Source organism: Tricharina praecox (genome assembly GCF_024521635.1).
Source record: "Tricharina praecox strain CBS 144465 chromosome Unknown BZA05scaffold_9, whole genome shotgun sequence".
NCBI lineage: Eukaryota > Fungi > Ascomycota > Pezizomycetes > Pezizales > Pyronemataceae > Tricharina > Tricharina praecox.
The window spans coordinates 927,529-939,781 of NW_026250411.1; the positions used below are offsets into that span (position 1 = coordinate 927,529).

Here is a 12,253-nt window from a genome sequence, read left to right on the forward strand (position 1 = left end):
GGTGGCCGAGGGCTCGTATATACCTATGTAATTGTTGTCACTCGGCGATCACTCAGTGCTTTTCTACCTACACTCACTTGGTCGGGCAAGCCGTCTGGCCATACGTGCTGATACGGTACCCAAGTACCTTGCGACACTCCGTTTCACCCGTTTCTATCCCTCGTCTCCGTCTCGATTCGTCCAAACCCTTCGTTTTGGGGTTTTGGTCATTGCTTGCTTGCTTGCTTGCTTGCTTGCTTGCGTCCTATACAGATCGTGGCAATGGCCACTCCGTTTCCGTGTCCACTGTCCACTGTCCACTGTCCAACCAGACTTTCGTTGGATGGCCAGACGTGGCTTCCTTGCAGAGCACACCAAGGAAATAAAGCTAGGAAATACAAATTCCGCTCCTCACCCGCTTCATTCCCTGCCTCTTTGTCAGGAGATGACATGAAGCATGGTGTGAGCTCGGTTTCTCAATCCCACCGCCCTGCTCCTCTCCGCCGCTCAAACCCTTCCATCCTCCAGCGCAGCTAGTACGCACACACGAGTGATGGCTCATGTACCCCTTTTTTCATATTCGAGCCTCCAAAGCCTCGCTAGCTCAATCGGTAGAGCGTCAGACTCTTAATCTGAAGGTTGCGGGTTCGACCCCCGCGTGGGGCTGTCTGTGGACAGCTCAGCTGTTGCTTTTGCTTTTGTTTTTGTTGTTGGTCTGGGCGTGGTGAAATTTTTGCTCCCATCCATGTCACTCTGTGCCGTCCCGTTAGCCGTGCTGGGAGGCTCGGATGCGATATCCACTGCCCACTGCCAGCCCTTGGGCACTGGCACCGGAATTTTCACTGTCACTGCCACTGCCACTACCCTACGCAGCCGGACCAGACTCTACGGACCGAAACGGCGATTCGACTACGGGATTACCTACCAACCTAGTAGGCAGAGTATATACGGTATGTAGGTATTCCACCAGTACGCGCAGCCCATCCCCCATCCCATATGTGCAATGAAAAGCCCTCCGCCGCACCGATCCAGACCCCTGCTGCTGCCTCCCCGTCATCGAGTTTGCATATATGTACCTACGTTTGTTATTGATAGCGACTGAATGGATGAATTACAGTATGTGTATTATGTCTAGAGAAGGGAGGCTGTAGCCTCGAGCCTAGGAAAGAGGCGAAAGCCTGTGCCAACGATGACAACGTATCGAGTGAGATATTATAGCATCGTTTCCAACCAATAACCCGAGTGAGAGTCCATGGATCCTTTTGCGCACCTCCCGGCATAAAGCCTCGCTAGCTCAATCGGTAGAGCGTCAGACTCTTAATCTGAAGGTTGCGGGTTCGACCCCCGCGTGGGGCTGTCTCTGGAGACAGCTCGGCTGTTGCTTTTGTTTATGTTTTTGTTTTGGTCTGGGCGTGGTGAAGTTTTTTGCTCCCACCCATGTCACGCTGTGCCGTCCCGTGGGCCGTGCTGAGCGACTCGCATACGACATCCCACTGCTAGCCCTTGGGTATTCTGCTGCTGCTGCTGCGTTCCCACCACTGCTCACACGCGCCCGTCTCCGACCGATCTCCCACCGGGCCACCGGTCCCACAGCTCCTGCCACCGACCACTCAGCGCCGCCTACTCTCGACCGCTCCGTGGTCCATATATCTCGATCACGTCCTATGCTACAGACAGCGGAAACCAGCCTGGGCCGTCTGCTCGACGAGGAAAAGCTCTTCGTTTCTGTCGATAACCAGGCCTCGCAAGCCCGCGGGTGCTGGACAGTGGACAGTGGTACCAGGCTGCTCTGGTCGGCGTGCTCCAACACCTCCCAGCAAGCACGCGCTTTTCCAACGGCGAATCCCTGTCCTCTGGAGGCCACAATCCAGCCCGGAGCCGGATCGGATTCCGCACTGTTGAAGTATCAGCGGTCAGCGGGTGAGATCCCATGACCCCACGACCGAAGTACCGTACCCATCCCATCCCCGCAAGCTGCAGCGGACCGTGAGCGAGTGAGTGGGTGAGTGATCGCCGATGACCACGTCCACCCGTCAGCACCCGCATCCGCATCCGCATCCGCATCCGCATCCGCATCCGCATCCGCATCCGCCCCTCCGCATCCGCCCCTCAGCATCTGCCCCTCCACGCGCCGTCGTCGGCTCCTACATAATCTACTCTAGTTCCAGCCAGCAGTGCGCACAGACCAACCGGCAGTGGAGCGCCGTTGCATACATACCGCATACATACTAGGGTCCCGTTACTCTACCTAAGTACCTACCTAGGCAGTTGATCCTGGCGTGTGATTTTCGCTGTTGCGTATGTATATGTGTATTTGTGTATGCCGATGCCGTCCCTAGCGGGCGGATAAGTCCCTACATACTACCCTACTACCTTACTACCCTACTACCTTACTACCCTACTACCCTGCGGCCACGGCGATCACGATAAGCAAGCAAGAAACTGGGGGAAGGGAGAAGGGGGAAGGGGGGGAAGGGGAGGGGGCGCACATTTATGTACATACGGCACCCATCCCCCGTGCGGATTGCCGGGTATCCATATCATATCCATATCATATCAACGGTCGCAGCCGCAGCCAACCATCCCACTCCGTGGCCTAGCCTGGACTCAGCTCTGGTCTGGGTGGTACTCCATCCGCGGCCGCTCTCGACCGGCCAACAGGCCAACATGAACAAGGTCTGCAGTGCAGGCCACCTATGTACAGGGCAGTGAGATAGATAAAGCAGTGCGGTTTGGAATAAGAACTGGCCACAATATGACTCCAGTGTCTGGCATCGATAGCCGCTGCCGTGGTGCGGCTGGCAACCCACAATCTGGATTTTGAACCCCCTCCGGCGGACACAAGTCCGGAGGTTTTTTTTTTTTCAGACAGGCAACAGAGAACTAAGGTGCAGTGTGAAGATTATTTCTACTCTTCCAAATTCCAATTTGCATCCGTCCCCCGTGTTCTAATATATATACAATGCACACGGAGCTGGACGGACAGTCAACACAAGTTATAATACAAGACAACAAACGGAAACAAAAGCATAACTCCAGGCCTATGCATCTAAAGTGATTACCCTCCAAACCGGAAGAGAGCGCAAAAGAAAGAGACAAAAGAAAGAGAGACAAAAGAAAGAGGGACAAAAGAAAAGAGGGACAAAAAAATATAGACAAGTCCGGCTGAAAAACACCCAAAGAATGAGACTCCAACAAAACAAATCGTAACAGAATCGTCAGTTCGTGAGAGCGATTTAAGCCATGCGACACAAAGGAAACAACGCAATACAAAGATTTCAAGCACCAGGCGCACCATATTTATGTTGTAAAAGCCGAAAAGAAAGAAAACCCGCCAATCTAGAGTATCCCGCCAATGTAAAACCGAAAGACCAGGAAATGAACCAAAAAGAAAGAAAGAAAGCCGCAATTTGTACGCCAAAGGAAAACAAGCAAGCAAAATGAAGAATGGGTTAAAAAAAGTATGAAGATCAATATGAATAAACGAAAGGGATGGGCAACGACTCAGAAAAGTGGTGATGTGAACAAAGCCGAGGATGTAGAATCCTGCTCGCCTTGTCCTAGAAGGAAAACAGACCAGACCTCTTTTTCGGGATCGGATAGACCACGAGCGCTGCTGCAAAGAGACCGACGGTAGTACCGATTGCCACCTGGACCATCGAAAACCCGAATTCGAACATGATGGAGGTTCCGGATATCGGAGTCGACACGGAGTTCTTCAGGATTGCATCAGCCCCTTCGAGGCCGGCAAGCAGCGAGCCTTGGGCAGCGAGCCCACTAGGCACTTGCACGAAGATCGCCGGAAGCATGGCCGCGAAAGCCAACCCATGTCCCACTCTGGAGTAGAGATTGCCGAGTACACCCACGGTGAATGCACCCAGCCCGTTGGCGATTTGAGGCTGTGCGACGAATCGCTGACTCGAAAAGTAGTTGACCACGTATCCGGCAAGTGCGATACCCACCATCACTGGGGCCTGGCGCCACCGTGCTTGGTTCACAAGGAGTAAACACAAAGCGAATGCCCCGACCCAGAGAGAATTGTACCGCCAATCGAAGGGGTTTTGACAGGTTGTAGCAGAGGTGGCGTTTTTGTCAACGAGGCCGTAAAGTGCTGAGCCGATGGTGATACCGAAGCCGAGGAACAAAGAGTAAATGATGGCGTAGAACATGCGGACCGAGCCAGCCACAATATTCTTCGACTGCAGTTCGAGGGATCCACACACTTTTAAAAGTCAGTATTGCAACAGAAAAGTATTGGCTCGAAGCAACTTACAGATGATGTACCCGGGCAAGATCAGGGCAATAGACGCCTGGGCGAGCGCGGAAAAGCAAAACGTGTTCCCTCCGTTGATGGAGCCGAACATTCTGGCGAAGAAGCTCGTAATGATTGCAGCTGATATCTCGAAAACGTTGGAGTAGAGCTCGGATCTCGGTGCCAGAATGAGCTGCAAGAAGCCCAGCATGCATCCAAGCAAGAACAAGACCGGGATGTCCATGGGACCCGCCTTGAAACCGAAAGGACCAACCGTAGCACTGGCGATTCCGTAGATGAATACCTGTACCCAAGGACTGCGTAGTGGTTTTCTGTTGATGATGTCGTCCAGTCTTCCGATAGCCTCTTCGACTCCGATACAGTCATGTATAACCTCCTTGTATACCAGATGACAATCGTGTAGCTTCGCCATATCGAGGCCTTGCGCGGTACGCACGATTTGCATCTCCGAGGTGTGGGTCGACTGGTCCCCGAAACTCATGATCATGCAGCCCGGGATGTAGAGGAATTGAGCATCGATTTGAAGGACTCTCGATGTCATCTTCAATGCCTCTGTATAATTTGTTAGTAACTATTGCAAGCGGCTGAGTGGAACGGGCCGGATCCTTACCCTCCATTCTGTGCGTAGGGGCACCGTAGAGCATGAGCGCTCTGCAAATTTTGATGATGTACTTCTGTCGTTGGAGCAGCGAAGCAATGTGGACGGTGATCTGATGAATGCTCTGTTAGTTGCATTCGAAAAGAGGAAAAACATACGACGTACCCGTGTCTCTTCTTCAAAGGTATTCGACCTAGGAATACTCTTGAATTTGTCGATTATACCACCGCTATGGGGTCGATGCTTCAGTTTCGGCCGGTTAACCCTTGCCGCTGTGCCTGCTGCACCACCCGCAGTAGCCGCAGTCTGCGCGCCTGTAGCCGCCAGAAAACTGCCGAGCGAGGTCGAAGAAGTGTTGGCACTCTTTGTGTACCATTTCGGCGTTGTGCGACCAGACTGCGAGGAGATACTCGGGGCGGCCGAGTGATGTCCGTTAAGCGGTCGTGACTCCTGCCCATCCTGATGGTACAACTTGAGCAAGTTGCCCAACACACCACCGTGCAAATGATCGGGCTTCGGAATGTAATCCGCATGCCTACGGTCCATGGGTGTGTTGTATCCAGAGGGCAAAGTTTCGTAGACTGGTTGCTCTTCGACAGCAGGCCGACGGAATCGATCCGCAATTCGTCCTCCTCGCCGGGTGTGCTGTCTGACAAGCTCCTGGGCTTCCCTGGTAGCTACCAGCCCAGGTCCCGATTTCTGCGTATCCTGGCCCGGACTCCCACCAACTGTTGCTGTTTTTGTTTCGTCCGAGATGTCGAATGTGGGGATATCGTCAACAGCAACAGCACCACCCGAATGGCCGGCACCGACGGCATACGGACTCAAAACTGGCGAGTTACGGGCTGAGGTCGGCGCAGAATAGCTTCCTCCATACTTTGACATCCGCTGTTGGGGGGACATGACACTCCGTGGAGTGAAGGTGTCATACTTCTCATTTATCTCGTCGTCATCCTCAACTTTCGCCTTCTTGTATGCAAAGCTTTTCGGCGGAACAGTGACTGGAGTTCCTGGGGTTCCGGGAGTGCTGGCTCCCGAGATTGGACCCGGAGAATCGGGAAAGTACGCAACCTCGATTCGTGGCGGTGGAGAAGAAGTTGAAGTTCTCAATTGAGGTGTGGGATAATATTGGACCGAATCGCCGGTAGGATAGGGACTGAGATCGAAGGCGGTCCTGTTTCCCAATAAATCTAGAGTTTCTCCGGGACCGAATCGCACTCCTCGTCCACCACCACCAGCGGAATTCGGTCGACTGGCATCGGGACTCGATACATGTGAGTGTTCATTCGAGTTCTGAGGAGTATCGGCGTAATCGAGGAAGGGGTTTCCGGCCGCCCCGTTAGGGGAGGAATCGGCGGCCATTAATGGCAGCTTTCGGACGGACGGACGAGCTCTGAAGATAAGGTGAAGGGAGATTGATGCTTTTTTTATTTTTGGTACAGATTTAGTTGTACTCGAACAGTGGTAGATGGAGCGGTCGAAAAATAGCCAAGGAGTATGCGAAGGTCAATGGCTTGGTGAATGTTGTATCGAAGATGGGATGGCCACCAGGAGGAGAAGGATAGCGGTGGTGGGGGGGGGGGGGGGGGCGTGCGTAGGGGACAGTCTGTTTTTTGCCAGTCAGATGTAGTCCCTGAAAATGGAAGTATGACGTCTCGCCCTACGGCCCAGAATGGCCGAGGCAGGAACAGGCTATTACAAACGGCAACAGAAAGTTTGAAAACGGAAATAGGGTATAGGATGATGGGGATGAATTTGCGGTTGATTTTTAATGCGGACGAAGGCGAACCGATAGGGTTTACTCACCACTATAGTGTATGTATGCGCGGGAGAAAGTACTTTTTTCGACGATCCGAGATATGGAGAAGTGGTGGCGGAAGGCAGTTGATGTGGAGAACAGCCCGAGCTAGAACATGTACTCTGACTATACGACTATAGTAGATTACAGGTAGGGCGAGAGGGGAAGAGAGCAGAGGTCGACGAGTATGTTAGGGGGGTGGAGGGAATAAGAGAGAGGAAAGGAGGAGAAGAGGCGGGGACTTTGGTCACTTCGGCCTTTTTCTAGCAGCAGATAGCAAAGGTGCACACACGCATAGCGGTCGGTGGTGGTGGTGGTCAGTAACTAGACCTCCTCCTCTCAACAGCTCCACCCACCCACCCACCAACCAACCCATCTACCCACGGGCGGCTTACCCACCCGCCGGGGGGTGTTACGCACATCAGACAGCGATCGCTCCGTCCGTCGCCGTCGCCGTCGCCGTCTAGCGTCTCATCAGGGCTTTTCCCGCAGTCTGCCAGCAGCCGGAGCCAGGCGTGCAAGGTTGGGGCAGTGGACGGTTATCTACTAGTCGGTCGGAGACAGTGCTCGCAACTAGCGACTTTATATCTGCAGGGAAGCCTGACAGACAGCAGATTCGAATCCAGGGACGGTGTTACACTCGAACTCCCGGACCTCACGCACGCAGCAGAACAGTGCGCCCCACGAAATCTGGCCGCGTCGGAGCGATGAGGGATGGTGTTGTCCAATGGGTGCCGACATCAGCGTGGCGATGGCGAATTCGAGCTCGCTGCTGATTTTGCCGACCGCAAGCCGCTATCTGCGGATTTTCCGGCTCCTCTCCTGTCTACCGGTACTAGTAGAGTACATCCGAGGATCGAACGTTCAAGACTGCCCTCGAGCAAGGACGAAAAAGATCTGGCGAGTTCCAGTCGGCTCTCTCAGCGCTGAGCACAGAGCACGGAGCACAGAGAGAAGGTTCTCTACCCTAAAGCCATAGCGTGCTTCTATTTTGTCTCGCAGACGAGCAAAATTTAGAGTAGCTCACGATCGGCGGTCGCTAAGCAAGGAAAAGACCGGCAGTGTTCGACTCGACTCTACACAGCACAGGGGGCGTGTGTGCGCGAAGTACAAGTGCCTCATACGGTTGGTGGTAGTTCAGCGTAATGTTCTCCAGCAGTCAGACTTCGCCTCCGAAACATTTCGAGATGAACGTGGATGGATGGGTGGATGCATGGCTTCGATCGATTGGACGGACGACGTTGAGGATTGCGTCGCTATTGTTTCATCCAACGGCCCGAATGGAAAGAAGGAAGAAAAACGTGAAAAAAGCAAATATCGTGCAGCATCTGCCCTGCCTGCCTGCCTGCCTGCACGTTGTCCAAAGACATGCACATACCCGATACCCTTCCGATACGATAGCCACTGCCACGAGCTCGCACATCTCCCGTCGAATTTGTACCACCTCGCAATCGCATCCCAAGTTCTGCAGCAACGTGGTGCTCGATGTGGGCACTTGCTGCCGAGAACGACATTCTCGATCGAGCCGCCTCCAGTGTGGAAGCGACCTGGTAAGCAGGTACAAGAATCGTTGCTCTGGCCGATGCCCAACTGTGCCCTGCTCCCGTCCACGTCCAGAGTCCCCGTTCCCTCCTTCATCTCCCCTGTGAACCCGACTCACTCGCCGACTCATGGGCTCGCGGTCTCTCATCCCTCTCTCATCTGTCGCGCCAGCAGCTTCATGAAACACGCCATGCCTGTGGGCGTAGGGAGTCTTCCGGAAGTGGCTCCAGGTAGTTATTCGTTGAGACTTGCACCTATGCACTTTGCTGATTGAATGTCGTCGGCGGAGCGAGTATGATGAATCCCGGAAGGCTCGGAGCGAGAAAGGTGCTGAATGTTTCCATTTCTCGCGTAGGCATATACCTAGCAGACGGAGAGCCCGAGTCGGGTATCCACCAGAGAGCTCCAACGGATGGCTCGAGGACACCTGATTCGCTCGTCGGGAATCGCAGAGCTGATGAACTTATGTACCTGTACAGGTTGGTTCCTTGCTCGGCGCCCGAATATAGTAGCATCTCGGATTTGCTCGATTTTCATCCCAGCCCTCGCCTCCAAAGTTCCGGGAAAGGTTCCAGAACGCTGCAATTCTGCTCGCCTGTTGGACGGCAAGCCGCTAACGAGAGCTTCCTGCCTTCCTCTGCGAGGAAAGGAAAAACATAATTCCCGCCGCCGGGCACGGGCCGCCGTAGCGTCGCGACAGATCGAGCAAGTCCACACAGACGAGCCGGCCGCGGATGGATATACGTACATGCTCTATCTCTCGACTTCCTGCTATCTATCTTGTCCTATCACCACTCCCATGTGCGGACTCAACCGCACGCTCTCAGGCTCCCAGGCTCTCTCAGGCTCCCAGCACATCTTTGGACGAATCATCCGGTGTCCTCTGGGATCGCGTCAGTCCTCGCCTCGGATTCGAGAGGATCATGAAGCAACCTCCATGCACTCGTTGGAGATAAGGCTGGATATCTTTTCCTCTGCTGGGACGGCCAGCCGCAGTACATACCGTATGTAGCTATCAGTCACCAACTGCGGTGGCCCCACCTCCGTTAATCTGCGTGTCGTGGTGTAGATATACAACCACACCACACAGCTCAGCCCATAGAGCCCGCCCTCCGTCGTGGTTGCCGGGAACAATTGGCGGGTTCGATATCAAGCCGCTCGGCAAAATAATCATCGTGAAGTCTTGCATCGCTGGGTTTAGAGTGGAAGATACCGCACTCTACTCTAGACACTTGCCGACCGAAACAACCTCAAGCTCTAGAGGACCGGAGCATGCTATGCACGGAAAGAAAGAAAAAAATAGAAGAAAAAAATTCTTCTGGGAGGTCAAAGCTTCAACGGCTATGCTGCATTGCATGCATGGAACGTTCCTCGATTTATCAGGTTTTGCGACCCCACAAACTCTACAAATCACCCCTTATGGATGTAGACCAAACATGAAGAAGTTTTCACTCGGGGGCTGCCGGCGTGTACCTACTAAGCTAGGGATGCACTCTACGGTGCTATATCTCCGTCAATCAGCTTACTCTGAGAGCATGTCTGCTTAATCGCGCGCCAGCAAGTGGTGGTGGGCAGTTGAGTTGAGTTGACTCTTCGAAGAATCCTCCCTCAAGCTCTTATCACCCAGGTACCTTCTCACTTACCTATGCATGTGGCTTCGCCACAGCAATCGATCCGGTCTCCATCCGCCGCGCACTCGCCCATCCATTCCTTGCACTCAGTAAGAATGCGAACCGACAGACTGGCAACGACAGCTGAGAGATTGCGAAGGGACTAGGTAGAGTCGCAGACTTGCAGACTCGCAGGGACAGAGATATCACCCAAACCTCGTCCACCGGGGCCATCCCGGCCGGGCCGTAGGAGGTGAGGTTATGTATGGGGCCCCTAAACGCGCATGTACTTGCGACGCTCAAGATGGAATTTTCACAGGAATCCGACAGGACATTCATGGTACTCTCGAGAGGCTCTAGGTACCAACCATGCAAGTCACTGCTGGCTGCCAGACTGCCAGCAACAGGGTGCGACTCGTGTGTCCATACACATACAGGTACTTAGCTCTCTTGTATCTAGACGCGAGCCCAAAGAAAAAACCGTGAACAGCGAATCTTCAATTGTGTTCGCTCTAGTACTCCAGGTATGTACTCCATGTACTCTAGAGTAGTTAGCGGACAGCACTGACCCGCAACTAACCAGTCGGAGCAGCCCATCTGTCTGTCGGGGCGGGGCATCCCTCTGTCTCTGTCCCTGCCTCTGTCTCTGTCCCTGTCTCTGTCTCTGTGTCTCTCGGAGGTCGAATCTCTAACATCATCTCGTATGGCCGATCATTATCTCATGGGTCTCACCGTCTCACACTTCGGTCCCAATCACCGGCGGGTACGACGACGTGGTTGACCACAAGGTACCTACGCTACTTTGACATACATGCGGTTCTGTCTCCGCAGTGCACCTCGTCGTCTTTAAAACAGACGCGTCACCGTCACTGTCACCGCTGCTTTGTACTCGGGTGTAAGGGTAAGTGCTGCCTCACCGGTTTTTCCCCCATACAGCTTAGCATTTCCCCCCCATACAACTTAGTCACAACCACTCACTCATTTTATTGTATCCGGCTTAGTGCACTCCTAATGTAGACTAGTGCTTATTTGCGCTTATAATTCGTAATAGTGGTGAGGCACCACTTATTGACAGCTCCTGGTACGTTGTCTGAGGCTCCGAGCTCGTCGGTCATGGCCCACGGTCCGCCAGTACATGCTCCAGTGCCCCAGTGCCCCAGTTAATCACCGTATGTACTGGTAAGTACCCTATGTAGGTACCTATGCTCATCCCGCAAACGGCTATGACTAGTATAGAGTGCTATGGTAGAGTACATACACAAGTGGGAACTCCTCCGCAATCCATTCCTCCGCACTCCTCTTACATAGGTAGCTGCGGCGGCGAGCTGTGGCAAGCAGCAGTAGCGGCGGCAGCGGCGTAGTTATGACTAAGGGTGAATCAACCATATCTCGCCTCTCCCTCTCCCTCCCACGCACATCCGGAAAACAAGCACATCCATCTATATACATAGAGTACATATCTCGGGAATCGGGGGAACACAACGCCTCTTCCGCCGTGAGCTTCCCGGAGCGAGGCGGGACAGGGCGGGACACAGCAGCCGCGCCGTGCAGATCTTTCCGATCTTGATATGTAGAGTACATGGCTGCACTGCAGCCCCCCTCGCACTGCACTGTGTGGTCTGCGGATCTCTTCGGCGATTGTCGTATCGGGATTGATCCGTGATGTGTGTGGAAACACAGGAACAGGAACAGGAACACACGCAGAAACACGCACAGAAACAAAACACGGGACATGGGATGAAAGATAAACACGGGAAGTGCCGTTCGTTTCGTTTCGTTTTTCGTTTCCATCGATCGGAGGCGTGCCCGCCCGCCCGCCACCTTCCGCTTCCGTTTCCGCACCCGAACCCGCACCTGCAGCCGCACGGTTCTGGATGACGACGACGCTGGTTGCAATAACCGGATTTCGAGAGCTGGTTGATCTGATGGCTGATCTGATCGGATCGAGTGACGTTAGGTGCTGTTTCTTTTTTTGGTTTTATTTCGGGAGGCGATGGGAGGTGGGTTGAAGGTTCGTCCCTAGATTTGGATTTGGCTCAGTGCCACAGATCGCCGTTACAGTTCCACAACGGCAGGCACGCTGCATCTGCCATCCAGATTCCAACGTTTCCTTCCCGTATGTACCCAGAAATAGCTGCACATCCCGATTCCCGCGATTATCTGTCAGACTGTCACTGTCAGGTCATTGCATCATCGCAGCATCGCTATATCGAGATCGATATGTATCTACATACAACATCCGTAATCTCGAGTGCAGCCTCAGAGTGCAGCCTCAAAGTGCAGACTCCAGACTCCAGACTCGAGAGTATGTGTTGAAAGTTGAAACTCAACCGCCCGGCGCCACACATGCAGCGTGCAGCGTGCGTAAAGTGCGTAACGTGCGGATGCACTCGGCGACATGTCACTGTCGCAATATCGCATCCGTAAGAACTTGGAAGGGCCTCCTAAAACCT

The 12,253-nt window shown here is 53.7% G+C and overlaps 4 protein-coding genes and 2 non-coding genes across 6 annotated transcripts; 4 read left to right on the top strand and 2 right to left on the bottom strand.

The window, feature by feature from the left end:
- The first annotated feature begins 572 nt into the window (after window positions 1–572).
- On the top strand, window positions 573–645 carry BZA05DRAFT_t139. The gene has a single exon. It is a non-coding gene; the product is annotated as a tRNA-Lys (tRNA).
- A 79-nt stretch (window positions 646–724) lies between these two features.
- Window positions 725–2,131, top strand: BZA05DRAFT_418021 (uncharacterized protein; the record flags this gene model as incomplete). The annotated part of the gene is made up of 5 exons (XM_051485492.1): window positions 725–929; window positions 1,097–1,176; window positions 1,401–1,899; window positions 1,954–1,981; window positions 2,017–2,131. 5 exons carry the CDS (start codon window positions 725–727, stop codon window positions 2,129–2,131), a joined length of 927 nt encoding a protein of 308 aa, XP_051340506.1.
- Window positions 1,263–1,335, top strand: BZA05DRAFT_t140. Its single transcript has one exon. It is a non-coding gene; the product is annotated as a tRNA-Lys (tRNA).
- Window positions 2,132–2,964: 833 nt separating the features above from the next.
- On the bottom strand, window positions 2,965–3,408 carry BZA05DRAFT_275476 (uncharacterized protein). Its single transcript, XM_051480273.1, has one exon. The coding sequence runs from the start codon at window positions 3,275–3,277 to the stop codon at window positions 3,038–3,040; it is 240 nt and encodes a 79-aa protein (XP_051340507.1). The 5' UTR covers window positions 3,278–3,408; the 3' UTR covers window positions 2,965–3,037.
- On the bottom strand, window positions 3,409–6,425 carry BZA05DRAFT_275475 (uncharacterized protein). Its single transcript, XM_051480272.1, has 4 exons — window positions 5,016–6,425; window positions 4,863–4,962; window positions 4,253–4,804; window positions 3,409–4,201 (listed from the first exon to the last, which is right to left on the bottom strand). Exons 1-4 carry the CDS (start codon window positions 6,210–6,212, stop codon window positions 3,540–3,542), a joined length of 2,511 nt encoding a protein of 836 aa, XP_051340508.1. The 5' UTR covers window positions 6,213–6,425; the 3' UTR covers window positions 3,409–3,539.
- Window positions 6,426–8,439: 2,014 nt separating this feature from the next.
- Window positions 8,440–9,335, top strand: BZA05DRAFT_275499 (uncharacterized protein). Its single transcript, XM_051480274.1, has 2 exons — window positions 8,440–8,482; window positions 8,546–9,335. Exon 2 carries the CDS (start codon window positions 8,603–8,605, stop codon window positions 9,200–9,202), a length of 600 nt encoding a protein of 199 aa, XP_051340509.1. The 5' UTR covers window positions 8,440–8,482; window positions 8,546–8,602; the 3' UTR covers window positions 9,203–9,335.
- The last annotated feature ends 2,918 nt before the right edge of the window (window positions 9,336–12,253 follow it).

Bases quoted from the DNA above. Each gene is read 5' to 3' on its own strand.
- BZA05DRAFT_275475 (XM_051480272.1), bottom strand. From the start codon at position 6,212: ATGGCCGCCGATTCCTCCCCTAACGGGGCGGCCGGAAACCCCTTCCTC. The intron at 4,963-5,015 runs GTACGTCGTATG...AGCATTCATCAG, and splicing joins CCTTTGAAGAAGAGACACGG to ATCACCGTCCACATTGCTTC. The intron at 4,202-4,252 runs GTAAGTTGCTTC...GACTTTTAAAAG, and splicing joins CTTGCCCGGGTACATCATCT to TGTGTGGATCCCTCGAACTG.
- BZA05DRAFT_275476 (XM_051480273.1), bottom strand. From the start codon at position 3,277: ATGGTGCGCCTGGTGCTTGAAATCTTTGTATTGCGTTGTTTCCTTTGT.
- BZA05DRAFT_275499 (XM_051480274.1), top strand. From the start codon at position 8,603: ATGGCTCGAGGACACCTGATTCGCTCGTCGGGAATCGCAGAGCTGATG.